General features: G+C 45.5%; 1 protein-coding gene across 1 annotated transcript in view; it reads right to left on the bottom strand.

The window, feature by feature from the left end:
- Positions 1-26,378, bottom strand: part of ZCCHC7 (zinc finger CCHC-type containing 7) — an 86,436-nt gene extending 60,058 nt beyond the window's left edge. Inside the window, exons 1-4 of the mRNA XM_088157373.1 lie at positions 26,273-26,378; positions 25,610-25,649; positions 23,200-23,312; positions 20,809-21,522 (exon numbers count right to left, since the gene is read on the bottom strand). Coding sequence (XP_088013499.1) covers positions 20,809-21,522; positions 23,200-23,209 — 724 coding nt within the window. The 5' untranslated portion in view covers positions 23,210-23,312; positions 25,610-25,649; positions 26,273-26,378. The remainder of the gene's footprint in view (positions 1-20,808; positions 21,523-23,199; positions 23,313-25,609; positions 25,650-26,272) is intronic.
- Positions 26,379-26,685: the final 307 nt, after the last annotated feature.

The following is a 26,685-nucleotide window of genomic DNA, read 5'->3' as shown; positions in this document are numbered from 1 at the left end:
GAGCAGCCTGGGCTCGTGGCCGGCGGGACTGGCAGCTCCTGCCTGCCCCAGCCTCCGCAGCAGGACAGGCAGGAGGCAGAACTCGGTGCCACACAGCTTTAGGGCACCGTTCCCACCTGCTCACCTGGGGATGGGCTCTGAGCAACACGGCCAAAACACTGTCTGGGCACCTGGAGCTGATCCTCCAGCTGCAGCCACACGTGGGACAAGAAGGGCATGAAGAAGGTGAGGGAAGGAAACAGAGACGGGGAAAGGGTGCCAGCAGTACAGCAAGCCTGGGATTTCCTGGGAACCTAACCAGGCAGGAGGCACAGCCTCATGGACATCTCCAGCAGAATGAAAACACTGATAGGTCATGGTCCAACGGCACTGCAATGACTACAGAACTTCGTGGTGTGACTCAGATTGGGGGATCGACTTTTGACTCTGTTTATATGGTGAACTTCAGCTTTTTAACCTCCAAGTACTATTTTTTTGGTTCTGTGACTGGTCAAATAGCTGCATCCCACACACCTCTTGCCTATTAGCTTCCCTAAATATAATTGGAGGTAGGACCATGACAATACTTTTTCAGGTCTTCTTTGCCTTTTTTCTGTTTTATAGTCAACTCTTACTGGCAGCTTTGCGTAGCACATAGCTGGATTCCAGCTCCTTGAAAAAATTAAAAGCAAAGACCTCTGCAGAGCATTTCTTCTGTGCAGCACAAAGAGGCTGAGGCTTCCAATTAAAATGAGTGGTAAAATCATATTTTCCAATTATCCTTAGAGAGGATGGCATTTCACAGTACCCACAGACAGCTTCAGCTGCTGGGTGCAGCTGCAGTGGCAGAATCCACACCTGGAGAACAACCTGGTCCTGCCAAGTCACAGCTGTGACACAGGTCTGGAGGGCTCTGACACGAGTGGCAGATTCAGGGATCACAGAAACACAGAATCACGGAATGGACTGGGCTGGGAGGGACCCTAAAGTCCATTTAATCAGACCTCCCTGTCATGGCAGGGACAGCCTGCACTAGATCAGACTGCTCCCTGCCCCATCCAACCCAGCCTTAAACACTTGCAGGGATGAGGCACAGGCACACAAGGAGTGAGATGCCCACTCAAAGAAAGTTACTGTTTTCCCAGCATTGACTGGAAGTACACACATTTCAAAAGCTGAAACTGAACCACAGATACTGCACTAGTTATGGACTGCATGGGGCTGCTTTATGTTTTAATGCCACCCTGTAAAATTAAAGCATTCTCATAAAAATCTAGTCCAAAGGCAAATTTTGAAGTTTTTTGCTTCAGTGTTCAGTACACAATGTACAACACAGATGTACTTGTTTAACTTTGACTTTATGACTTATGCAAAGCGTCAGCTATTATTCCACTGCAAGTCTCCTTAAATAAACTTTTCTGAGACATGGTGAAAATGGAGGTGGTGGATTAGCAGGCAGCAAAAGATGAGGTCATCTAGGCCCATTGAGGCTGTGTTTTGAGACCAACAAAAGCCCAACTCCAGCAAATCCTCTGAAGTACACCCCCTTGTTTTCCACGCAGCCTGGATTAGTCTTGAGCTTCTAGATCTGAAAATACAATAACCCTTTCACTCACATATAATAAAGAGAAATAGACTATACTAAAAACCCCCAAACCTAACAGGTTTATTTACATGCCCAGCACATAGAACTCCTCTGTATTTACTATACAGAGGGCAAAACAATACAAAACAAATGGCAATTCAAAAAGAAAGGGTTTTTCTCCAAACTGGACGTGATTTGCTATGTTCACAGAGGTGCCCAGTAAAAGACATTCATGTCTCAAGCTGACAAACACGGAAGCCTCGGGTGGTATGTTAACAAACCTACATATTTAGGGGAATTATACAGTAGTGCAAGAATAAACAAATTCTCGTGTGTAATAACATACACCAAAAATTCCTGAAAACATGCCAAAGGAAAAGCTGAACAGAAAGGGCTGCTCCCCTAATTCAGGATTGTATTTGTCTGAAAGTGAGGTGTGTTTGAGGGAGATGCCACAGCTGGGAAGGGAGACTTGGTTTTGAGGCCAGCTTCAGAGACAGGAGAATCAAGCTGGTAATAGACTGATTTTTATAAATGGTGTATTTGACAATTTAAAACCACCGTAAAAGAACTGAACGTTCTATGCGAGTTTTCCAAAGTGTTACAGCAGCAGGAAAAAAACCCCCATAACTCCACAGGTAACCCGTGTGTCACATCTGGTTTGTAAGGAAGGGAGGCTCCACTTGACACAGAGAATTATGTGGGGAGGGCATTGCCAGCCACACACAGACTTTGACATCAGAGTTTTAGCTCCCTTGCCGAGCTGTTGTCACTTTATGCTGTGGGAACAATGTAATGGGGTCTTGAAAGGCTGGGAATACCCAGTCTCAGAAAGAATAATTGGGGAAAAAATGCATTACTGTTTAGCCTGGGACAAAAACCAGGCGTGAACATAAGGAAAGTGTGGATCACCACTGTCTTTACTTTCTTCAGCAGCAGCCTCAGCTGTAAGCTGGACAGCAAACCCATCACGGTTTAGAATCAAGCCATGGCAGAACTGCTGGGAACTGGGAATGTCTGGGAACTGGGAGCTGCAGGCCTTGTCCCTGGATGCTGTGTCAGTGTGACCCAGGTGTGTGCAGTTCAGTTTCAGGTAAAGACAACACAAAAATTTCACAGCGTTTTCCTCAGCTACCTTAATATGAATTGAATTTAAACACAGCTTGACCTCTCACAGAAATAATTATTTTTTCACAGCTTTAGAAGATGAGGGAGTTGAAGAGCTGTAGAACTTTCTATAACAAATAATTTCTGGATTAAAAAAAGCATACCTGGAGAAAGCAGTAAGAATACAGGGACAGAACCCTGTGCAGGGGTGGGCACAGCTCTGCAACAGGCTGCAGAGCAGCTGCTGTCCCAGCCCCCGTTCCACACCCTGCTCACAGCTGCAGGGAGCTGTGACTGCTCCCACCCTGGGGGTGCAGCTGGCACGTCCAGGATCACTTCAGGGAGAGCAGGGCTGGCGGGGCAGGCCAGTGGCATCAGAGCAGTGGGCACAGAGCAGGGGCAGAGGGCGGCTGGAAGCTGCTGAGGATGGCCAGGACTGGCCGATGGCTGGTGGCAGCCGGGGCCAGCTGACATCCTTTGTGGACTGGCTGATGGTGGCCAGGGATCAACAGCTGTGGTGCCCTCATACAGGTGCCACCCCCCCACGGGTCCCCATCTCTTGGGGCTCACAGCCAGTGCCCCCAGAGAGCCCTGCACTGGCCTGGAATGCTGATGGGATGGCCACCAGGGAGCTGCCCCGGTGATGCCCTGAGGCTTACACTAGCCATCAACTCTGGGGGAGCAGTGTGGGGTCTCTGATGTCTGCCAGAGCCCCAGCGCTGCCACATGCCAGCAGGCAGCAGCCAGAGCCTCTCCTCAGCCAGCACAATGCACACTGGAGCTGGGAAATCTGGGGATCTGTCCTCTCCGGCAAGGCACTTATCGCTCTGGAGTGAATTCCTCCGGTGCGTGCCAAGGAGGAAAGCCTTGCTCTATGTTGCTGGCAAAACTGTCAATCATCTTGATGAGCAGCAAATAAATGAATGCCCAATGATGGGATTCTATATTATCCTTAAAAAAGAAATCCATCAAATAAACATCAACAGGTAAATGTTTATACCCGACAGCCATCAATTTCAGCTATCCATGCAAAGAGACAGGTGAGCTGGACTGGTAAACCTCGAAATTAGAGAGGTATTAATCATCTGCTCCCAGCCAATATAAACAGATGTTATTTTTAAACAGGCAAAATCATCTTTTCCTCTGAAATTTATTTGCAACAGATAATGTTCTGTTACATTTTTAATCAAGCAGATGAAGTTACATTTAAATTGAAAATCTGCTGCACTCAACTAATCAGGCAAGTAAAATTCTGAGATGATTGAACAGCAGCACAGAGCACACCATTACAGCAGGTAAATTGTGAAATTTACCTGTCACACCACACGGCTCATTGTTCAGCCATTGCGCCTGCAAGTGAGGAGCACAGAAATAAGACAAAAAAAAGGAAAGACATGTTCAACATATTCATAAATCCATCATATTTTAGGAACACACCATTAACAGTGACAGGGGAAAAAAAATAAGCTCCACCTCTTTCCTACAAAAATGCCAATAAAGATTTACACAGGTTACTCCTTCTGCTTCATGCTCATCTAAGTTGCATGTCCGGATACGCTGAGATCAAGGCACAGCATGAAAACCCTCTTGTATTTCTCCCATGATAAAATAAAAGGCAAGACCAGCAAAAAATCTGAAACATCTTAGGGAAGAAACAGTGTGATCTGTATGCCAGTCCATTTTCCAGCTCCCACAGCCATGCTGGGCCCCACCACCCAACTTCTCCACACCACTAAAACACTGGCAACCGATGTCCAGATTCAGGACTTCACTGGTAATACATTTATTTGTGCAAACACTGCTGTAGTAAAAGCAGCACTTGCCTAAATAGATGAAATACAGATTTCAGCTCCTACCCTTGACAGGGACACCGTAAAATATTTTCTCACATGGAAGTGTCAGAAATGAGAATCTTTCATCTTAATTTTAAAATGAGATCCATGTAGTCTCGTGCATGGCATTGATAAATTATGCATATCTACCTTTTTTTTTTTTTTTTTTTTACGTCACAATGAACACAAACTGACAGCAGACATCTGGAGGACTGTCAATTATTAAAGATCTAAGCTCCCATGCCTTTTTGCACCCCTGTGCTGTCCTCTGCACCCAAACCTCATGTGCCACATATTAAGATTATTAAGATTTTTTATCCTTTATGAACTTCTCGTGTTTTCCCTTTAGGAATTCAATAAACAGTGTTATTTTCATATATTATTGTATTTGCTAAAAAATGATTCCTATATGAACAAAAAGTTTAATGGTTACTTTAGCATGATGTATCTGGGCTGACAGGAAAGCCAGTGCTGGTTTTAAAAAATGCAGTTGTTTCACATTGCTATGTTTTAAACACTACAATAGTTTGGAGACTGCAGCAGCTTTTAACAATCAAAAATTATCCAAGTCCTATGGTTCACACCTGGTGCAGTGTGCTCTGCTGACAATGGTGTCATGCTGCAGTTACCTGCGCACCTGCCCACACCTGTGCTGCTGCCACGGCCACACCAGGGCCAGGACTGGAACACTCCTGACATGAGCTCCAGGCACAGCAGGCACAGACTCTCACACTGGTTTGGGCACGAAAACACCTCAAATCTGACCCACTGCCACCCTGCCATGGCAGGGACACCTCCCACTGTCCCAGGCTGCTCTAATCCCAGTGTCCAGCCTGGCCTTGGGCACTGCCAGGGATCCAGGGGCAGCCACAGCTGCTCTGGGCACCCTGTGCCAGCCCTGCCCACCCTGCCAGGGAACAATTCCCAATTCCCAAGATCCCATCCAGCCCTGCCCTCTGGCACTGGGAAGCCATTTCAACTTGTACTACCTCTCCAGTTCCTCACCCAAAGTGCCTCTCCAGCTCTTCTCAAGCCTCTTCACATACTAATACAGTCAAAAGAGCGCAGCATTTACAAATCTTTTGACCTGCTGAAAATATGGTAAAAATACTACTTTTCTTAAGTGAGGGAAAGTAGCTCTTCACTGGCCAGGTGCAAACGTTCTGCCCAAATTTTGAAAAGAACTCTTTTTGTGTATCTTAAGGAGTTAAAACAGTATATGCCACCTGTTAGAGAAATTATTTGAAAAAAAAAGAGAGACATTACAATATGGATCCTGATTTCAATAATACTGCTCTGCATTACGTATACCAAGCAACCAGAGGAAAACAAACATTTTTGTAGCATACTACATTCTGGGCTTTATTCACAATTCAGCAAATGTTAAAAAGGAAGCAAAGTGCCCCAGATTGTAGTGCTGCCTAGTGTGGAACAGTTTCTGACAGCCAGTGCCACACAATGCTAGAGTGCCTTGCTGTCACCTGGGTGGAAAGAGTGGTTTGGAGTTAGAACATTTCACTAGACACCTCCCACTAAGCTTTGAACAAATAACAGATTACAGTTTAGAACAGGACATCCAAACCTGCTTGACACTGATAAAAGGCTGGGTTCAATGGCATGTTGGGAATTAGGAATTGTTCCCTGGCAGGGTGGGCAGGGCTGGCACAGGGTGCCCAGAGCAGCTGAGGCTGCCCCTGGATCCCTGGAAGTGCCCAAGGCCAGGCTGGACACTGGGGACAGTGGAAGTGTCCCTGCCATGGCTGGGGTGGGATAGATGGGATTTAAGGTCCTTTCCGATCCAAACCAGTCTATGATTCTGTGACTCTGAAAAAGCAAAACCTCTCAAGGCCTGTGCCAGCTCACATGGCCATCACACAGAACACCTGGAGGTGTCACTTCCCAGGGTGTGGCAGCACCAGGACTCTGCAGGGCTGTGCAGTTGCAGGAGGGTGAAATGCAGAGCAAATATTCCCATTTTTTAAAACTGCCCCATGGCCATGCTGCTGTTCCAGTCCTGACTCCCTCCGTGTGAACTGAAATGTCCCATGCTGCAGTGACACAGCCCTCACACCCTGCAGGCAGGTGCAGCCAGGTGAGCTCCAGCCTTGAACCTGAGGACACAAGACAGCAATTGTGGTCAAGCACGTGTGAGTGCTGCGCTGAACAACAACCTCCCTGCTGTTCTCAGTGTGCATTCACTGCACACCGCTCAAATTATTAATTAAATGCCTGGGCAATTTTAACACTGGGTTTTATTGTTCTAAGTACTTTTTCTCTTTCTTTACTGCTAGTTGTTTGTGTGAGTTTTGTTTGTTCGTCTCTTTTTTTTCCCTCAGGGTTTAAAAAACATTATAGCCTACACAACAACATCAGAGGTCTCAACCAGGCAAGATGTATCAATCTCCATCCGACCCAGGCAGCTTTGAGAACCACTTTCTGAAAAATATCTGAGTTTGAGACAAGGTATACTATGTAGTAACAGTTATTTTAAAATTCTTTAGGAGTAACTTATTAATGATATATTGTAACATAATCTTTAGACCCAATGTAACATTATTAGAGATACGTACTCACTATCAAAATGTCCTGCCTTAACATCCAAAATTCTTGATTCTTTAACTTAGTAACTATATTAAAGATTATTCTTGCCCATAATTTCTGTTTTAAAGGAAAGTCACCCAGAATTATTACAAAAGTATTGAAATGCTATCAAGTTAAAAATTCAGACGATGTAAGCCCACATATTCAAGAAAAACTAAGAATTCCCTTAAAATTGTAAGCAATTATTTCCCAGTCTTCAATACATCTGCAAGTATTGAAATACTGCATAAAGTAAATTTTGCATCTACCCTAATTTCCTTGGCATTTAACATGTCTTAAAATTGGTTTATTCCCAAAATCAATAAATTAATATTGAAAACAACAGCACAGGACACAGTGACACGTTAATGATGGAACAGAATAGATCAGAACAGAACTTTGAGTAACCCCAGACAGAAGCAACTGCCAGCAAAATTTGCGAGGCAGTTAAGACAAGAACTCTCACTTTTCCTTCTTTTTGGTTTTTTAAATTAAAGGAAAGCTGCAATGGTGAGGAGAGGAAACTGATCATAATTAGGACTTTTAGCTTCCAGAATCCGTGCTCAATTACAAAAATACACCAGAAAATATTTTTCTAGGATTTTGGCGGACAGTTTTGCATTGTGTGTGTCTGCTTTGACCTCACAGTTATGCTAGGGCTGAAAAAACATCACTGTTATTTCTTTCTGTAAAGAGCAGCACTGCACTTTTATGCCTCAAATCCAATTAATTTATTTGGTTTACGGGGATCTCTGCAATATAGAAAGGAATAGGAAGAACTTCACTTAATTTACCAATTTATTAGTCTGAGCTATCATTAGATGCAAAATAAACTGTTGTATTTTTTAATTATACATTTGTCATGTACTTGCAATGACCCACCTAAAGCAGGGCAGCCACGATTCCAGAAATGATGGCCAAAATGAAAGAAAATGCACACGCACTAAAATCTCCTTCGTGCTCTACGCTTTCCTCTTGCAGTAATAACAGAAGCCAAGCAGAGGCTTCAGACCCACGGGACAAGGCACACCTGAACATGACTGCTCCTCAGGTGAGCACCTGCACCACATGATGGGCAGATCTGCCCTAACACACACCTGGTGGGGTCACAGAGCAGGTGAGCACAGCGTACTCCAGGCTTTGACTGCCAGGGCCTCGTCTGAACTCACTGATAGGGGAAATTAAGTGCCAGAAATAAGGCTTAGCCTTTGTAATTTCTGTCACAGAAGTTACTGTCTCAGTGAGAACATGCTTGCTTTAAAAGCTTTTCAAAGTTTTACTGCTGTTTTCCTGATTTAAAAAAAAAAAAAATAATAGAACCAGGCATTTAGCAGTGTGTGTTACAGATCCTGGCTAGAATTAAGAAAGCCTTGCCATCAAATACGGAAATTCCCGTTTTTAGCCATAGGGTGTGGGCGGGCTGGAGGGGCGAGCAGCACAGGCGGCAGCGCTGTGGGCTCCTGTCCCTGCAGCCGGCTGAACTCCCCACCGGGGCTGCTGCTGCTCCAGGCACTCCGGGAGCCCATGTCCAGGCTGTGCCTGCTGTCCCCGGCACTGCAGCCCCAGCAGCACACCCCTCCTGCCTGCCTGCCTGCCTCCACAAACCCTCAGCATCCCCCTTGCTCACACACAAAGCGCATCTGCTTCAAAAAGGTGACCAAAAATAACACATTTCTGTCGGAGTTTACTCCAAAAATTTCCTCCTGGGTAAGGCAATTCTTCTTTCCAAAGGCTTAAATGCTCCTGGCACTGGGGATGTTAATTCTTAAGGAATGCCATCCTCTGGGTCACCTGCACTGGAGCTGTAAAATGTCACCTGCCCGGCAGGGATTCAGTACACTGCAGGTCACCTTTGCTCAGGAATAACAGGTCCCAGCCAAATACTCTGCCTTTCCAAGACTGAGGTGGATTTCTGCTTTCCCATATGTGTAAGAATGTGAGATCCTCAACACGTCCAAGACTTCTTGTGTTCAAAACCTGAGGCTGAGCTGGAATGGTTTTGCCATGAAACTCACCTGTTCAGCTTTTCAAAGGTGTGAAATTTAGATGTCTTCATATTTACCCACCTTTGTCCTTAGGCATGACACTCCAGCAATCCACATATGCATTAAGTCAGCCCTAAAACATCACAAACCCTTAAATTTGCTGACACTGAACATCCTCAAGCACCACAATTCAAGAGATGCTCTTTAATCAGCCATGGAAAATAACTCACGCCTGCAAAATGGCATTTAATAGCCGTTTTCTTCTTCTTTGGTGCTTTTTTTTTTTTTTTTTTGTTGTTGTTGTTGTTTTTTCTTTTCTTTTTTAATTGTGATAACCAATGTACATTTTAAGGCTACTACACAGCTGGCTGCTTTCTAGTCTTCACCATAGTTTTCAAAGAGCATGAATAATTTAAAAATACGACATCGACGGTATTCCAGTTAAATAACAACCTGACAGTATCTTTCAAACTATCACATGTGCCACCAAAGGTATTACCTGCATAATTCCAAAGATGAGTTCCTTATAATTTGAAACTATGTCAGGGGATTACTTTGGGGACAGAGCAAAAAGGCCAAGGATTGTAATTTGAACTCTTGAAGGTAGAATTATAGACCTTTTGGCAAGGTGGGGAGAGGGCATTTAATGCACTTCGGATGATACTGTAACTCACTGCTAGAATTTGAAAGAGGTGAATAAATTTTTGACCAGAAAAAGTAGAGAGAAAAAGAAGAGCACACTAGAGAAACCGCAGCAGTGTTTTGCCTCCTTCAGGAACAGAAATAAGCATTGGGATGGGACAACAGGGCTGACTGAGTCTGGGGGACACACACAGAGCCCCAGAACAACTTCTGACACTCCTTCCTTCCTTCCCCAGCACTCAGGATTCATCCTCAAGCCCAAGGGTGAAATGTGGAAGTATCAAAATGGAGAGAGCAATTATCCCGAGACCACACTTCAACAATAAAACCTAATTCCTCAGACAGATCTGGTGACTGCAGTAAAATGACAGAAAACTTTAACTTCTCCAATACAGAGCAGATATATGAGATACCAGTAATTCTTCAGTTTCCAAAGTAACTTGTGCCAAAGTCTATGTGAATCACTCATTATTACTTGTTGCCAAAAGCCCCAAACAGAAGGAAAGCGAGATCTTTCTATTAAAGGAAAAAGTCATCATTACTGTGCCTTTTCCAACTTGTAGTGAAACAAGGATTTTTCCTGTTTTCCTGTTTCCTTCCAACTTATTTATAGTTTTTAAAATAATCATAATGAATTCTAAGGAATCTCTCTCCAAAAAACCCCAAAACCAAATGAAACCAAAACAAAAAACCCCAAAAACCCAAGAAACAAAACAAAACAAAAAACCCAAACCAAACCAAACCAAACCAAAAAGCAAACAAAAAACCCCCCAAATGGGAGTGGGAGAGTCAAACCAAAGCAGAAACAACAAATGTAATTTTAAAAGTTTAACATTTGTGCAATTAAAGAAACCATATATGCATAAGAGCAAAGATTTTGCTGTAAATAAATATACAGGGAGGAAATCTGTTAAATAAAATTTGAGCATACAGAGATGAAAGGCACACGTGAAGCATAATTGTTTCTGGAAAGATACAATGAAGTATTATTTTGAAGATCTGTGTGTACACTACAATTTGTGTAAATATTAAAGAAATTGCTCTATTAATTATGTATTAACTATTGACATTGGTCAATAATTAGAACTTAAGATTTTTAATGTGGGGCTGGGTGAAGAAACAGCCTGATACTGAACCCTTGATGTCATTTTGATTTTCTTATTTTTTGTTTTTGCTTTTTCTGGATAAGAATTGTTTGATGACCCCGATTTTTCATTTATTTTGTAAAGAATTGTGCCTCATGTAGCATTTTGTTTAATTAACATACTTTGAAAATACAAGAACAAAGCTAAATGTTAGGAAACAAACTGAAAAGAACTCGCTGGCTCTCTAAATCCCCCATTCAGGCTGGAAGAACATTTTTTAATGCTCTTCTGTGTCCTTGAATGAATTGACATTTAACAGTAGTTTTCATGTTTTCCTTGTGGATGGTAAGTACAACATTAAAAAGAAAATGACCAACTGGATCTATATCAAACCTCACCTGCACATCCCACCTGCCCAGTTGTTCCCTTTGCATGCCTATATTTTCAGAGCAGCTACAGGATAGAAGAGCAACACCTGAACAAATGTTCTTGTATCTGAACATTTTCTGAAGCACTGACAAGGACTTTGGGCCATGTTTTCCATTTATGTCTATTTTTTGAGTGAGTCTCCTCCCTATAAGACACAAACTGGAGTGGACACGTAGGAACATGGACTGAGAAATGGTCTCAGTCTTACTGATGGAAAAGAGATCAGGTATTTGCCAAACTAAAAAGAAATAAAATCTCAATGAAGTTACCTCTAATCAGTTTTCAGCCTGTCCTACAACACTAAAATTAAGGAGGACCAGAAAAAAATTCTTTTGTGAAGAATTCAGTTCCTAAGGAGCCTGCTTTCTCCTTCAAATTCCTGCAAATTTCAAGCTTCACAAAGCCACTCAGGATTAGTCAAGCTTTCAAATTTAAAATTCCATGCACTCCTTCTAATTATTTGAGTTCACTGGGAAATTATTTTTGAATGTGCATTTCCATAAAAGGGAAAAGTGTTTTTCAGCTTTTGTCCTTTAGAGATTGCATGTGTGTGCCGAAAAAAAAAAAAATTACATCACTGACATGCGTCACAAACATGTCATTCGTGTTTAAAAACATAAAATCACATCACTGACACCTTAAAACCACGTCATCTGTATTTTCAAGAATATTTTTGCTCCTGTTATGCAAAATAACTATTTTCCTTCACTCGCAACACGAGGCTGGCCCAACAAAAGATTAAATTCTATTTAACTGAGCAGCCTGGACTGCTGGAAGGTGCTGCTGCCCACGGCAGGGAGATGGAACAAGATGGTTTTTAAGGTCCCTTCTTACCCCAGAGAGCAGCCACCCTGCTGCCTCCAGGTGCCCTGACAGGGGCTGATGGCCCCTGGGGGCAGCAGCCTTTGGGGCCCACTCACCACATCCTGTAAGAGAAACCACAGCAAAACACAAAGGACCGTGACCTTCAGCCACCACTAAATCACTCCATTTCTAGGGAAATGGCAACACAAAGGGCACTGTTTCACCTGCACGAAGCTGCTCCTCAAAATTAAAAAAATCCCCCATCACAAAAATCACAAGTGAGTGACCAGAGCTTGGCTTTTAGGCTTCATTTTTAACAAAAGGGTTTTTTAGCAAAAGTTTAAACACTTGGGCTTTCTATGTGAAAATCTCAGTCACACAAACACATACCACGGATCCACCACGTGAGACACACACACCACCACCAATGCCAAAATTGTCCCTCTGCTCCAGCTGCTGACACAGATTTCTGACAGGGATCTCTTCTGTGCTCCTTTCATGCCAAAACAAACTTATAACAAAAATCCAATGAGGACACCCCCTCAGCACGCACCCATTCAGCCTAAAGTACAAACGATGCCAGGTTTGCTTGTGTCCTGGGGAGCCAGCCTGGGGGGAACAGCTCAGTTTTGTGCTGTAAATAAATATACAGGGATGAATTCTGTTAAATAAAATTTGAGGGTACAGAGATGAAAGGCACACGTGAAGCATAACTGTTTCTGGAAAGATACAATGAAGTATTATTTTGAAGATCTATGTTTACACTACAATTTGTGTAGTGTCAGTGGCTGAAGCCTCTGACTCCAGGGCTGGCAATGCTGCTGCCCCTCTCATGGGACACCACTGAAATTTCTATTCAAAGTGGGCAGCGTGCCCCCCTTTAGGCTTCTTTGCTACGCTATGCCATGGGAACATAAGGCAGGTGGAAATGCCAAAGGGGCACACACACAACACACCTACAAACACACACACGAGCACATACGTGTGCTCACACGTGTGCGTGGCCACACACGCTCGTGGTGAGCCAGCCCTGCACCTCCAGGGAGCCTCCGGGGGCAGGGAGCATCCCCCAGGCCCTGCAGGTAAAGTTTTAAAAGCACCAGGCGCAGTTGCAGGCTCGTGTCTTACCTTGTACGGGCAGTGCAGCGGGAGGCAGGCAGGGTCAGCCCCGGGCTGGAGCTGCTCCCGCCGGGTACAGCCGGCTCTGCTGCTTCACCATGCACAGAGAGGCTCAAAAAGAGACCGAAAAGAGCATCTGGCAGCTTCCCCCCATGCTCCCCCCTCGCTGCCTGGCTGGTGGGGTTTTAAAGGAGTTGATGGAGGAAGATTTGTCCTGAGGATGCCGGGCTGCTCCTGGTGCCCCAGGGGCTCAGGGTAGGGACAGGCACAGCACAGCACCCACAGCACAGGGCAAGGCAGCCGAGGGCACAGAGATCTGCCCACTTGGGGCAAAGAGGTGCTCTCCACCGTCACTGCAATCTGCTGTCTCCAATGGGCCTCCTCAGGCTCTCTGAGGGCATTCCCCCATCTCCCCTTCAAAAGTGTGAACAAAGGCACACCAATCACCTCTCACACCTGAGGCTGTGCACAGGCAGCAAAGGAACATGCAGGACTAGCACCAAACTGCTGACAGAATACACCACAGTGGAGCCAAAGCACACCAAACTGGTGACAGAAACACCCCTGCAGCTGGTTCTGACACATGGCTCTCAGCACTGCAAGGCAGACGTGTCACTCTTGGTGATCCACATCCACCAACAAAAGTCCAGAGAGCTTTAATTTCCTTCCTTCCTCACTGCTCGTGCCATTGTCTGACAGGACATATTCTGGATAGTTGGGAATGTCACATATGATGTGAAATCAGAGACTCTGGCAAAAGCTTTAGAGGAAAAGCAGTCAACCACCACCACTACGGAGAGGAAGAGGCTGAGCCTGGAAGGTGGGAAACCTCACCACTGCTAAAAAATTGACGTGTAAAAAGAAACAGCTTAAACCCAAACTCCACGACTACAAAAACTGCCTTGCTGGTGGGAAATGCTGCAGGGAACTGGGGACCCTCAGCAGAGGAGCTGGAGTGTGCACCCACACCCACCAATGTGTCCCCAGTGACCAGAGCAGCCACAGCTCGCAGTAGGACTGTTCCATGTGGAACACACAGCAGACACACAGCACTCACCAATAGGAATTCTGGAAATACCAGTGTATAAAATAGAAGTCTTTCTGAGTCCCTCAGAGAGAGAGAAGAAGGCAGGGATTGAATTAAAGCCTTTCGAGAAATTAAAATATATTAAGCCACATAGACATGAAGTCGAAGTGTAAGTTTTAGTTTTAAGTAAATAAGATTATACTTTAAGTGCCTTAAGAAAGTGAAAAGCCTTAAAGCCTACTTCAAAGTTCAGTAACAAAAACGTAACAGAGCATTACTTGCATTTCTAAATAAAAGATAGAGCCATTTATGCGATTAGATAAAAGTACCTGTATAAATTATGTATAAAGACTGACACAACTTTCATACATTAGAATAGAGCTCTAGTAAGTGTAAGAAAATTGTTTTAGAATAGCGTTTTTAGCTGATTGGATGATTCATGAATAAAATTCCCTGTATTGGAGTGAGAGATACAGAAGAAGAAAAGAAAAAGAAAAAAGAAGAGGAAAGATGTAGGAACTGCTGTTGCTGCTGCTGTCTCTGCTTGGGACTCTGTGCCAGAAAGTTTTAGCCTGTACTTTAACACTCTGAACTCTGCCTTCAAGACTGATGCATTCATGCATTAAACAACTTTACAGCAACCAACAACTGCTCTTGTCTCTTTGAAGACCCAAACACACAAAAAACTCAACAACCAATTATGTACATTAACAGAACATCAAGGCCACCATCCCAGGCCTTGCCAGCCTATGTCACAGCTACCTGTGTACTTGAACAGACACAAGTGCTGCAGCAGCTGAGGAGCTACTTCTGCATTTCCTGCAGATTTGAAGTGAAAGGAGTGACCACATACCCCTGCCTCACGATCAGCATCACTGCAGTGTTGCAGGGCACAGGGTCAGGTTTCTATCCCGCTGTACCTGGCACCTACACCTGGCTGCTCACCTCAAACTGTACGTTTTCCCTATGTCCTTTGTATCCAGTATAGCCTCTACTGCACCTTTTAATTGCTTAAACACTCAAAACTTCTCCTTTGAAAGGATAATCAGCTTCTCACCAGTGTTCAAAAATTCATTTGCAGTATGAGAGTTTGTTATTGCTGGCAAAAAAGCCAAAGAAAGAGGGACAAGGAAGAAAGATCAAACTGATAACAGACGGGGGGGAGAGAATCCCCTTATAACTATCACCAGAACAGAGGAAAAAAAAAAAGGGGGGGAAAGTGAAAAAAAGTCACACAGAATATATGGCCATGTAAGCATGGGCACTCTTGCAGAAAACCTAGTCAGCAATCCCAAGCCAGAGGAAATTTAAATGAGAGCCAGGTCCACAGCAGTGACGAAATCTGAACAGATACAGGGGGCTGCTCAGGTTGCAGGATGTGCTTAGCCTCGATCTCCTTGGATTTGCAAAGGAACTTTATTAGTTTTATTAATTTTTTTTCTTAAATAATCAAGAGATTCGAGTGTATCCACATTACACGGTGAAGAAGATTAAGATTTTTTCTTTAATCAAAATATCCATATGCATGCGTTGTCTCTTCCAAGGGGTAGGTGGATTCCCACTGCTGCCTCCCGCTCCAGGGTTCGTTCTGCTGCAGGAATTCATGCACAAACCACTCCTACTGCATTTCCATGGCGGCAGGGTTCCAGCAAACACAAGTGAGGAGAAAAACCCCCAAATCACAGGAAAACCCCCCAAATCACAGCGCTCAGCAGGGAGCAGCCCTGGGGGAAACAGGCCCATAAAGGGGTTCGGCACCACAGCCACAAACAGAGGAGGTCTGTACCGCAGTCAGTAACCCAGCAGCGCCCGGTCCATCCCCCAGGGGCAATCCCTGGCTGTGCTGCGGAGGGGGAAGCAGAGCAGGAGCTCTGTGCTGCTGTGGGACAGGCACAGCAGGGCCCCCAGCCTCCTCCGGCAGCCCCTGTGTGCCCGGCCTGGCTGCAGGCACGGCTGGCACGGCTCCCTGGGCACGGCTGGCCAGCCCACCCCAGCACGGCTATCAGCGCGGGCTAAAAAGTCACTGCTGTCAGAGCAAGACACCTTTGGTGTGTGCTCTGGCCTGAGAGGCTCCTCTCTGGAGGAGATGCTGCGCTCCAGGCAGTGCCACGGGGGGCTGAGGCCACCCCCGAGCGGGGCCACGGCCACGGCCAGCGCGGGTGGCCACCGGAGCAGCAGCCTGCCACAGCCACACAAGCCACCACAAGGCGTCCAGGGCACAGATCCCGGCTTTGGGGTTTGGGTGACGCTGCAGCTGGGACATGCAGCACAGCAGGGAGCCCTGCTGCTTGTGAGAAACGCGGCACACACCTCTGCACATTAATGGTAATACATCTTGGTGTTAATAACAAAAATATTTTGACTGCTAGAGAAATTTTCACCTAGAAATCCTTTTCCTTCTGAAAGCAACTTTGTTTGAGATTGAACCCAGTGATTCCACAACTTGGGTATCCAATAAGCAGAGGGAAATGTGACTCTTTATAGAGTACTTTTCTGGCCCAGCAAAACGAAAAATTAATGGTAGCCATTTTTGTGAAAAAAAATAAGTTATTGCTACAAATCACAAGACTCTAGAACAAAAACAATCTGTATCATGCAAAGGTCACATTCAAAAGCAGCTGTCAGGGAAAAGAAGCAAAGCACAACTCATTGTGTTATGTTGTTATTTTAGAAATAAGCTTACACCTTTTCACCAGCTAGAAATAAACGGAGGTATTTGAATAATAGAACACAAAGAAAAGAAATAAAGATGTGGCCAAATTTTTGAGTAGCTTCTGCAGTGCCACACAGTTAAGATAAATTTAAGTTCAATGTCTAGAAGAAGCCATTTCAAACACTGATAGTCCACAAAGAGCATTTTGGTAGAGATAAAACAAAAAGTCAAATTTATCGGAGACTGCTATTTCCATTCTAATCTCATAAGCTGCAGTTACTGCCACTAAATAGAAGACTCCTTCCTGCATTATTTTTAGGGAAGAGGTAAAAATTAAATGCTTCCAAATTAATTTTCTTTTCCATTTTAGGCATATTATTATTTTTTCATTCACTAAATGTTCAAACACGCTTCTTTTCTTTCCTCTTGCTCATTTTACAAGTGTTCTTTGGAGTCAGAAGCAGCCACACACCACAAACTTGCCAAGCCCAGAGTGCAATCATACTCACACTCAGTCTCTGAGAAAGGGGCCAGGCGGGCAAAGGATATAACTGAGAGAGAAGATAAATTGCTTTTTGTACCCCTTAGTGGCCGGACATCAATGCTGCAGCTCTGAAAGCTGTCTTCCAAAAAAAAAAAAAAAAAAAAAAAAGAGATTAGGATTGCAGCTATTCATGGGAGAAGAAATATGTTAAAAGGAAGGTTTTAATGAAGAAATGGATGAAAGACTTCCAACTACAGGAGATTAACGTTCTTATCATATAAACTCTTACTGCAAAGCGGAGAGAAGGGGTGGGAGGGGAGAACACTCCTCCAAAGACATGGAAACTCTGACACTGAAAATGAATTCTCTGCATTAGTGCACGGCGCAGTTTGCAATGGTTCTTTTCGCACGCTTTATTATGGACGCTTAAACTTAAAAACTTAAAAAAAAAAAAAAAGAGTGTAGACGACACCTAGATTTGCTGAATTACCCATTTTTGAAACACCCTGTGGAGAAGGCAGGACCTGAAAGCACAGCAGCCAGCAGCAGCATCAGTTTCCTGACAGTCACGCCAGGAAAGCCACCAGTGACAGGTGGGAACACACAGGTACCTGGACCTGCCTTTTGGCAGGGAAACCAGGAATTCTATAGAAACACAGGCAAAAACATGCTGTGGCTTAATGTGGTACTGGACAAGCCAAATCAAAAACTGAAAGGCACCTAAAAGCATAGGGAAGGAAGCAGGGCAGAGAGGGGAGGGAAGACTCCCATCTGTGTATGGAACACTGGGACCAGCCATAAACCTGCAGGATGGCAGCTGAGGACCAAAAGGTAAATCCTGATCTGTCACCAGCACCCACAGCTCACATCCCACAGCCAAACAACATCTCTTTCCTAAACAACTGGAGCTGGAGAGCTGCACAGGGGAAACACTCTGTGCACTACAGGTATCAGGACAGGGAATATTAAAATAATAAGGTTGTTAGACAAGAGCAAGCTGGGCAAGCGAGGTGTGGGGCAGTGAATGGAATAAGGAGATATGCTCAATGCCTTCCCTCAAGGAGTTGTTTCTGATGCAGGGGAAGCTCAGCATCTCTGTTCAGGGACTCAGAGGTGAAAACAGACTCATCAAATGCCTGACACAACCAGCTGCTCTCACGGTCAGAGGACTGCTCATGTTCCAGTTCCCTTTTCCACGGAAAGCAAACTGGACACTAGGCACACCACAACACTGTCACAGCAGGCCTGTCCAAAGTACAGTCACACGAAGCTCCAGGGAGAGGGGAATGGCAAGACTTCGTCCATCCCTACTGATACCACAGACCCTAAAATTCCAATTTATATACAGGGTTGTCACCAAAAGACCCATCTCACTCTCTAGAAACCCTGAAAACAGAACTGTGCATGTCTCAAAATATTTTAAATGAATGAGCAGAGAACATCTCTTAGAGGACAATTTCCAATATACATACTTTTAAAATTAATTTCTTTGAACTGAAAATTTTTATATTCATGTTTCAGCAGAGTCATTTACAGAACCGCAAAATCCCAGAATGGTTTTGGTTCCAAGAGGCCTTGAAGATCACCTTGTTCCAGGCCCCTGCCATGGGCAAGGAACCTTAGACAAGTTACATATTATTGTGTATAGGATGAGAGGTACAAGTTCAGTAAACCAGTCACAGTTACTGTACATTGGGAATATTTATGGCTTCTCTTCCCTACAACTCTCTTGATGCTGTTTTGGCTTTCCATTACACACACATACCTGCAACACAATTTATTCGAAACCTATGTCTTTGCCTGCAGATCACAATGTGTATTTAGAAAAGGAGCAGCTGAACCAAACTTTTGTGTCCCACAGCTACTTGAATTCCGTCCACCAGAATCTGGAGGGGTTTGGAGAAGTTCTGGCCTACTACTGAGCACAAAACCAGAGTGGGAGAAGAGCAGGTGTATTTATGACCTCGTAGGACTGTCTTTGACTTCCCACTAAAACTGTTCCTGTTGCCTACACTCTACGAAACAATTCTAGTTCTGAACAGTGTGACCCATTCATAGAGTGCAGGGCAATTCTACCCCTGTTGTCTGCTCTGTATGTGGCTTGCTTACTGCCAACATTCACTATGAATCTGGAACATTACAATATTTGTCACAAAAGCATGACATCACTCAGCAAAAATTGCGCCCGGTACCAAACTGCCATTTGATTTTTAACCTCCCCCTCAGCCAGCACAGGCACACCTGCACAGCAATTCTTAGAAACTTTTAAAAGATTTATAAGGAGAAAAGAACAACACGAATTCCAAACACGGTGTGCTTATTATGGCCTCTGATGCAGTGACAGAGTGCTTTACATGGAAGTCTGAGTAGCCACAAGCTGTGCTAAGCTGTGCAAAAAGACACACAATTCCAGCAGAAGGTTATCAAACATTTATGGTCCTGAAAAACATTTCACCAATGAAGAAGGTGAAGCTCAGCTCTTCCCTCTCAAACAGCACAGCAGCAGCATGTGAACAGCAGCATTGTTTATAGACACTCTGACAAAAAACTCTGCTGTCAGCCTGCAGATCAGTGTCACAGAATGCTCCATCTCATGCAAAACTCCCTCACTTACATTTGCACCACACAAAGTTATGGCATACAAAGCTTTTTAACTTCTTTCAAAGTATGGTCTATTTTACTTTATTTATAAACTTCTCTTTTTTATTTCTTTCTCCAGCCTTTGTCTGGGTCAGGGGGGAAGCTGTTCCCAGTAATGGCCCTTGTGCTCCAGGAAGCCACGAGCAAAGAAAAATCCTGGCTGATCATTCAGCAGAGCTTGCAGTTGGTTGTGACACAGCATGTATTACACACAATGGTTATTACAAACACCTGCCTAAACTCTGTCACACTGACCACCACGTTTATGGACCTTCTCTGCTGTAATGTGGAAGTAGGAATGTTTTTCAAAACACCAAAATATCAGACTTAAGTGGCTGGGGAGAAAAACTCTCTAAATTCAGTGCAGAATCCACATGAGAAGAGTCAGTCAACTCCAGATGAACAGCCCAAACTGTCAAGAGTGCTGAGGGGGCAGTCACCTGCTGAATCCAGGCAGGGGCAATGCTCAGGGCTCCTCTCTGCCCCTTGCCTCCTTCCTGTTACAGCTCATCCCTTTCCTGAATTGAAAGGTCTCTGGTGTGGCACACAGCAATTTCTTATATGCTCTCAGAAACACAAAATACATAGGAAGGTTGAAAAGTTCACAGTACAAATCACTCTGATAGTATTTCTAAATTTCTACCAGGAAAAATGCTGTTTTTCCTTTCACATGCCATGCTGCTGGAATAAAGGTATTGAAATGGTACAAATAATGACCACTTCATTTACCACAGCTCTGCATCCATTGCCAGGCCCTTGTTGGCTTTCTGTTCATCTTTCAAGTAGTGACATCAGTGTCATTGCAGACAAATTCCTGTCCCCATACAAGAGCAAACAAGCCAATGAAAAGCACTAACCTTGGCTGACAGGAGTGGTACAGCCCTCAAGGTTCAACATGATGTCTCCATCTCCGTCGTCAGCACCAGCTCCCAGGAGCATCCAGCTCTCGAGGTGATCACTGTCAGAGATCAAGCTCTCCTCCTCTGAGCTGTTGTCTATCACCAACACGTCGTGGATGGCTTGAGGTGCAGCAGGACACACTGGGACAGGCCTCTCAGCAGTGCTGTTTCTCTTCTTCCTTGGTGTGCCCACGGCAGATTCGGGGGGACACAGGGCATCACACCCAGCAGCTTTGGTGTGGTTTGGTGTGGATGATACCGGGTGCATGTGTGCTTTACCTCGAGCTGAAGAGCACCCTGACCTCTTGGCCTTGCTTTCATAGATGCTGTCTTCATCTGCTGTGTCGGACAGGACGATGACCTCGGGCTCATTTGAAAGCTGAGTACCACCATCAGTGAGCTCAGCGAGTTTCTCACCCTCATCCTGCTCCTCACTTAGACCTGAATTTTGACTCCTGACTTCTCCAACATCAGCTTCTTCATCCATTTCCAGCGTGCTCATTTCTGCAAGATCCTGGGAATAGTGGATCTGGCTATAGAGATGGAACTCCACCTCACTATCAACACTCTCCTCACTGGATGACTCCTCAGGATAAAGTTCATCTTCGTACACTTCGGTATTCTCAGGATCATCATAGCCAGTAAACATTCTAGAAAGTGAAGAGCCTGAGTCTACAAAAAATCAAACACTTATATCAGAATGGTCACATGTCCAAAATAAGCCTTCAAATGATCTTCTTGAAACTGCTCAGGTGGGTCGCAGGGCTCTGCACACAGAACATCAAACTGAGCAGATCTAACAGCTACCTGTACTCAAATGTACAACAGGAAAAGCCACTTAAGGATGCATTTGTGTTAAGCATAACTACTACTTCAGCCCAACTACTTTGGATGCTGAAAGTGGCATTAACTGAACTCTCCACGCCCACACGAGGGAGGTCATCTGGACACTCACGGACCACACCCAGAGTGCTGTGTACACCCAGGGCTCTCCAGTACTGGAGCAAGTGCAGCAAAGAGCCACCAAAACCATTAAGGGATTGGAACATCTGCTGTAGAAGGTCAAGCTGGGACTGCTACTGCACCACAAGGGAAAGAAAGCTCAGAAGGATTTATCCACGCTCACAAACACCTAAGGCAGGGGGGTAAACAAGACAGAACCAGCACAGTAGGGCCCGGCAAGAACTCGAAAGGGAATGGACACAAAATAACAGAATACAGGGAGTTCCACTTAGCTGTAGCTCTGTTGCCCAGGAAGGCTGCGGAGCGAGGTGAAGCTAGGCACAGCCCTCGCCAGGTCACTGTGCTGCTAAGTCAGGGCTGAAACTGCCAGAGGCGCCTTCCCACCTCAGCTATCCTGTGATGCCAGCCCAAGGGTGAGTGTGTTCAGAGCTCACGGCCTGCTTCTTTGCAAGACAGGTGACACAGGGATGTTCTAAAGTCACCCTGCCTGCCTGAGAGATTACCTTACTTGGTGTTCATGACCATACGATACATGGAGTATAGGAAACTGAACACTTCCTCTAAAAGTCTGTATTTCTGCCTTACAGTTACTCCCATGGAAGTCATCCAGCTTTTTCTAGACAGGAAAACTGTCAGATGGAGTTCTTTTTGGCTGAGGAGGAAGAGCTGCATGGTTCTGTTTAAATCTGCTTAGATGCACACAAATACAAAAATTCAGATTTGTGAGCTTTGTACAGAAGTAACTAGTGTGATGATGGTATGTAAAGAACCCAAAGGTTCCTAGTATGAAGGCTCTCCTCTCCTACCCAGGTTCCTAAGTAAACATAATACCTAATATGCTAAGTATATGAAAGAACAAGGTGGTAGTAGACAAATAAACCTACTGTACAGCACTACCTAGCTTTAGATGCTGTAGAAAGGAAGAAAAACAATGGCACCTGAATGGCTGTATTTAGAAAAACATCTGGCAGACCAAATGAAGGCCCTAAACTTCAACATTTTTGTCAACTTCATGCAGTGTCCCAGTTTCAAACAGGTTGCAGCCTGTTCCTATCCACACAGCAAGAAGAGACCTCCAATCAAGCACATTTACAATATTACCATGTGGTTATGAGGTGTGAGAAGACACCTTCAGTAATGTAGGACAGTAACAAAACTTCCTGAAGATGCTGTGTTTTTAGTGAGTCTACACAAGCCACATGTATCCAAGTACTCCTTCATCCTCTTCTGTCACCCAGTGGACCAAATCACACACAGAAAGCTGTGACCACTGCTAAAAACTTGCAGCTGAACAACACTGATGTCTCTCAAGCATCCAGGGAGCTGAGTCATGGACACTTGACAGTGCAGGCAACAGCACAAACAGGCAGCAAGCACTACACTCACTTTGATCCATCCTTCTCAGAACGTCAAACAACAGCTCCTCCTCCTCCTCTCAAGTCCACACGTGACTGGGAAACGAAGGGCTCTTCCTGTTGCTCAGCATATACACCAGGCCACTGGGAAACAAGAAACATCCAACATCAGCACCACAACGTAATCTGAAGAGTTGCTACCCACCATTCTCACATTCAGTCGACAGCCAGGCCTTTCCTCTTCAGGAAAGAGAAAGAGCCATGTCAGATATCTGACATCAAAGCAGACTCAAACACAGCCTCAAGGAAAGGGAAGAGGAGCTCGACAAAGCCTTGCTGTTTTTCAGCTGAAGCATTCTCTCACGGAGTTCTTATAGGTAACTCAGAGAAAGACATGATTGCAACTTCAGATTTCCTTTTGCCAGTAAAAAGTTTAGACCGTAGGCAAACATGCTTTTCCATAGAATCATAGAAGGGTTTTGGCTGAAAAAGACCCCTAGGGTCACTGTTCTCTCAGCTGTATTCACCTCTATGTGCCACAGCTATCTTGCTTCCAGATGGACTACCACAAAGACACTCTTCACATCTGAGCGTGAAGAAGACATTAAAAATTATTAGCCCTGCAAAGAATACCTTATTTGATAGGCTGCAGGGAGCAACAACACACTGACACACCCTACTTTGGAACTAGATGACCTTACTTATAAAAGAAACCCCAAACTTCAAACCCCCGGCAACCCTATCCCTTTATCAAGAGGAATCCCACACCTACCTTTCTCAGAGCACAACCTTCCTCAAGAGCACCTGACTGCCTCTCAGGTAGCCCCTAAGTGAGGCCAGTTGAAGTAAAGGGCTACCAATGGTAAAATTAAAAAATCACAGACATCTGAGCTCCTTCTAACCATTTCCAAACAAAACTGCAAACGTCTGCAGTTGGCAATGCCAGGGATAGTTTTCAAACACTGCTTGACAGCATTTGTCATCTGTCCCATTAGAAACCTGACATGCCATACGTGATGCAGCAGCAGGAGTGGCAGCAGCACCAGGCAGTCAATCGGGAGGTGCCACTGGCAACTCGAAGCAGGGAAGAAGAGTAAGGCCAACAAACATGAAATAACAAACAAGGTACTTAGAACACCTCAGCAAAAATCCCAAAGGGGATTTGGGATGCTCACCCATCTGCAGAAAGGACTTTGAAGTAAGAAAGGCCAGTCCTTCCCATGCCATTCCTGTTCAGCTACCTCGACTCTCCCTGCCAGCCCCTCCTTTCCACTGCCTAACTCCAGCACTTCTGCTGCTCTTGCTTTCTCAGCTTCTAACAGCTTCCAGAGCTCATCGTGCTTAACTTCAAATGCTGAGATTTCTTAAGAATTTCAAATGAAAACTAAAACACAGAGATTATTTCTTCCATTGCACATGACTTTTTGGACAAGCGTACTTGTACCATCACAAATCATCAGTGAATTCCAAATATTTCCTTATTTATCTCATTCTTTGTTTGCTTTCCACAGTCAGACCTAACCCTTTTTGATAATGGCTGCACTGAGAGTACAGAAGCAAACATGCTCTCTACTCCCTTGGAGGACAAAACGCAACCCTACTGTCAGGCTTTACAGATAGCCATAAAAATGAAAAAGAAAGCTCTTTCAAGAAAATTACCACACTATCTATCAGAACAGAGGACCAGATACTGGGACAGTAGGACCCAGACTTTTTGTCAGCTTCAAATTTAGTTGTATTTGTGGCACATAAACTGCCTGATGCTTCAGACTGCTGAGACACTGCAAGGGCACAGACAGTATGAAACTGACAAAGAACTTAAATGTTCCAGAGCATGTGAATGAAATCTTTCACTTCAGCTGCCGTAGCTGCTTTTGTACCCTGCAATGCCTGGATTCCGTGACAAAATTACCATTATGAAGCTCAGGACTGAAATGGAAATCACATCTGGGAAGGTATGAAAATGTCAAACCTAAATGTATTTATAAAAACCTACCCAAAGATATAATTATTAACAGAAGCCAGTGTCAGAAGACTGTTTTTCTTCCCCTGCTCTGTTCCTGTACCCAATGTGATTCCAACCTGGTTGTGCCTCACAGGGACAACCATGTGGTTCTCAGAGCAGGTGAGAAAGGCACAACCCTCATCCACTGCCCAGGTGAGACTGCAGCCATCAGTCACCTGTGCTTGCCACATCTGGACTGGAGAAACCCTCGCAGAGGAACATGGAAAAGTGTCAAGAGATGGGCTGGGAGCAGCCTCTTCCCTCATTTTCCATGATCTAACAGTGATTTTTGGCTAAATACTGAGATACAAACCCTATCCTTGCCTCATTTGCTGTTTGAGGAGACATAAGTGTTCTGGACTTTCTTTAAATGAAGTGCAAAGAGAGAAGCAAAGCTTTGGAGAAGAGGTCAGCATTTTTCTAGTGGCAACTATACCTTCAAGCGATCACGGGAATATCTCTTCCACACCTGAACCCTGGAAAATAAAACATTTCACATTCACTTCAAGTCTTTCAGAAGATTTTTTTCTTCCCACAGACATTTTCCGAATCATGTTTAAGAGTAACATGTTCCTGGGATCCAAGGGCTGGATGTGGTCTGGTGAGTGGGAACGAGTCAGGAATGGAGATCCCGGGGGAAAGGGAAGCGCACCCCGATCACCGGTAGGGCCAAGGGAACACGCGGAGCGCGGGCCCGGGCAGAGGCAGAGCCCTCCACCGGAACTCCAAGGCTGCTGGGGACCAAGGCTCGTTCCCGAGGCTGCCGGGGGAACCGGGACACGCGGCGGCCGGAGGCTGGGCCAGGATCACGGACACCGGGGCCGGAGAGCGGGGCGATCCCGGTTGTGCAGCCGCCACTGGGGCGGAGAAGCGGCCACTGGACGGGAGGGAACCGGGGCCGAGGCCTTGGCGTGTGGGGCCTGCCCTGGAGGGCATGGTCTTCGGTCGGTGCCGAAGTCAGGTGAGGCCGGGTGCCGGTAGTCACGGACGATACTCACTCACTGCCGATACCGGAACCCAGTGGGTATCAGTACTCGGTACCGGGACTGACTGACTGACTGACTGACTGACTGACTGACGGGCTGACTCCCGCACTCACCCCCTGCCGGTGCTCAGCGCCAGGAGTCCCTCAGTGCCGGCGTTCCGCTCCAGGCGCGCCGGGACCCGCCGGACCGGAAGTGGCGGCGGCCTGGCCCCGTCGTCCGGCCACGTGCTTCCGGCCCCGCCCAGCGCCTCGCACCGGAGCCCCGCCCACACGAGGCCCCGCCCCCGCCCCTCAGCCCTGGGGCCGCCCCGGCCGCACCCCCGGGGGCCTGCGCGGGTTGGGGGTCGCGGTTTTGGGGCGAATTTACCGAAAATCGGGTGCGCAAGAACGGGAGTTTCCAGAGTCTCGCAAGCCTCGGGCTGTGGTCTGCGCCCTGCCCGGTAGAAGAGTCCTGCGAGAGGACCGCGTCTTCACGTGCGGAGCGGACTGAGTCCGCGCCGTCAACGGTTCCGCGGGTAGCGTGATCC

The sequence above is a fragment of the Sturnus vulgaris genome, chromosome Z (assembly GCF_052056855.1).
Source record: "Sturnus vulgaris isolate bStuVul1 chromosome Z, bStuVul1.hap1, whole genome shotgun sequence".
Taxonomy (NCBI): Eukaryota; Metazoa; Chordata; class Aves; order Passeriformes; family Sturnidae; genus Sturnus; species Sturnus vulgaris.
Note: the sequence above shows the minus strand (reverse complement) of the source record. Positions and strands in the feature narration are given on the sequence as shown.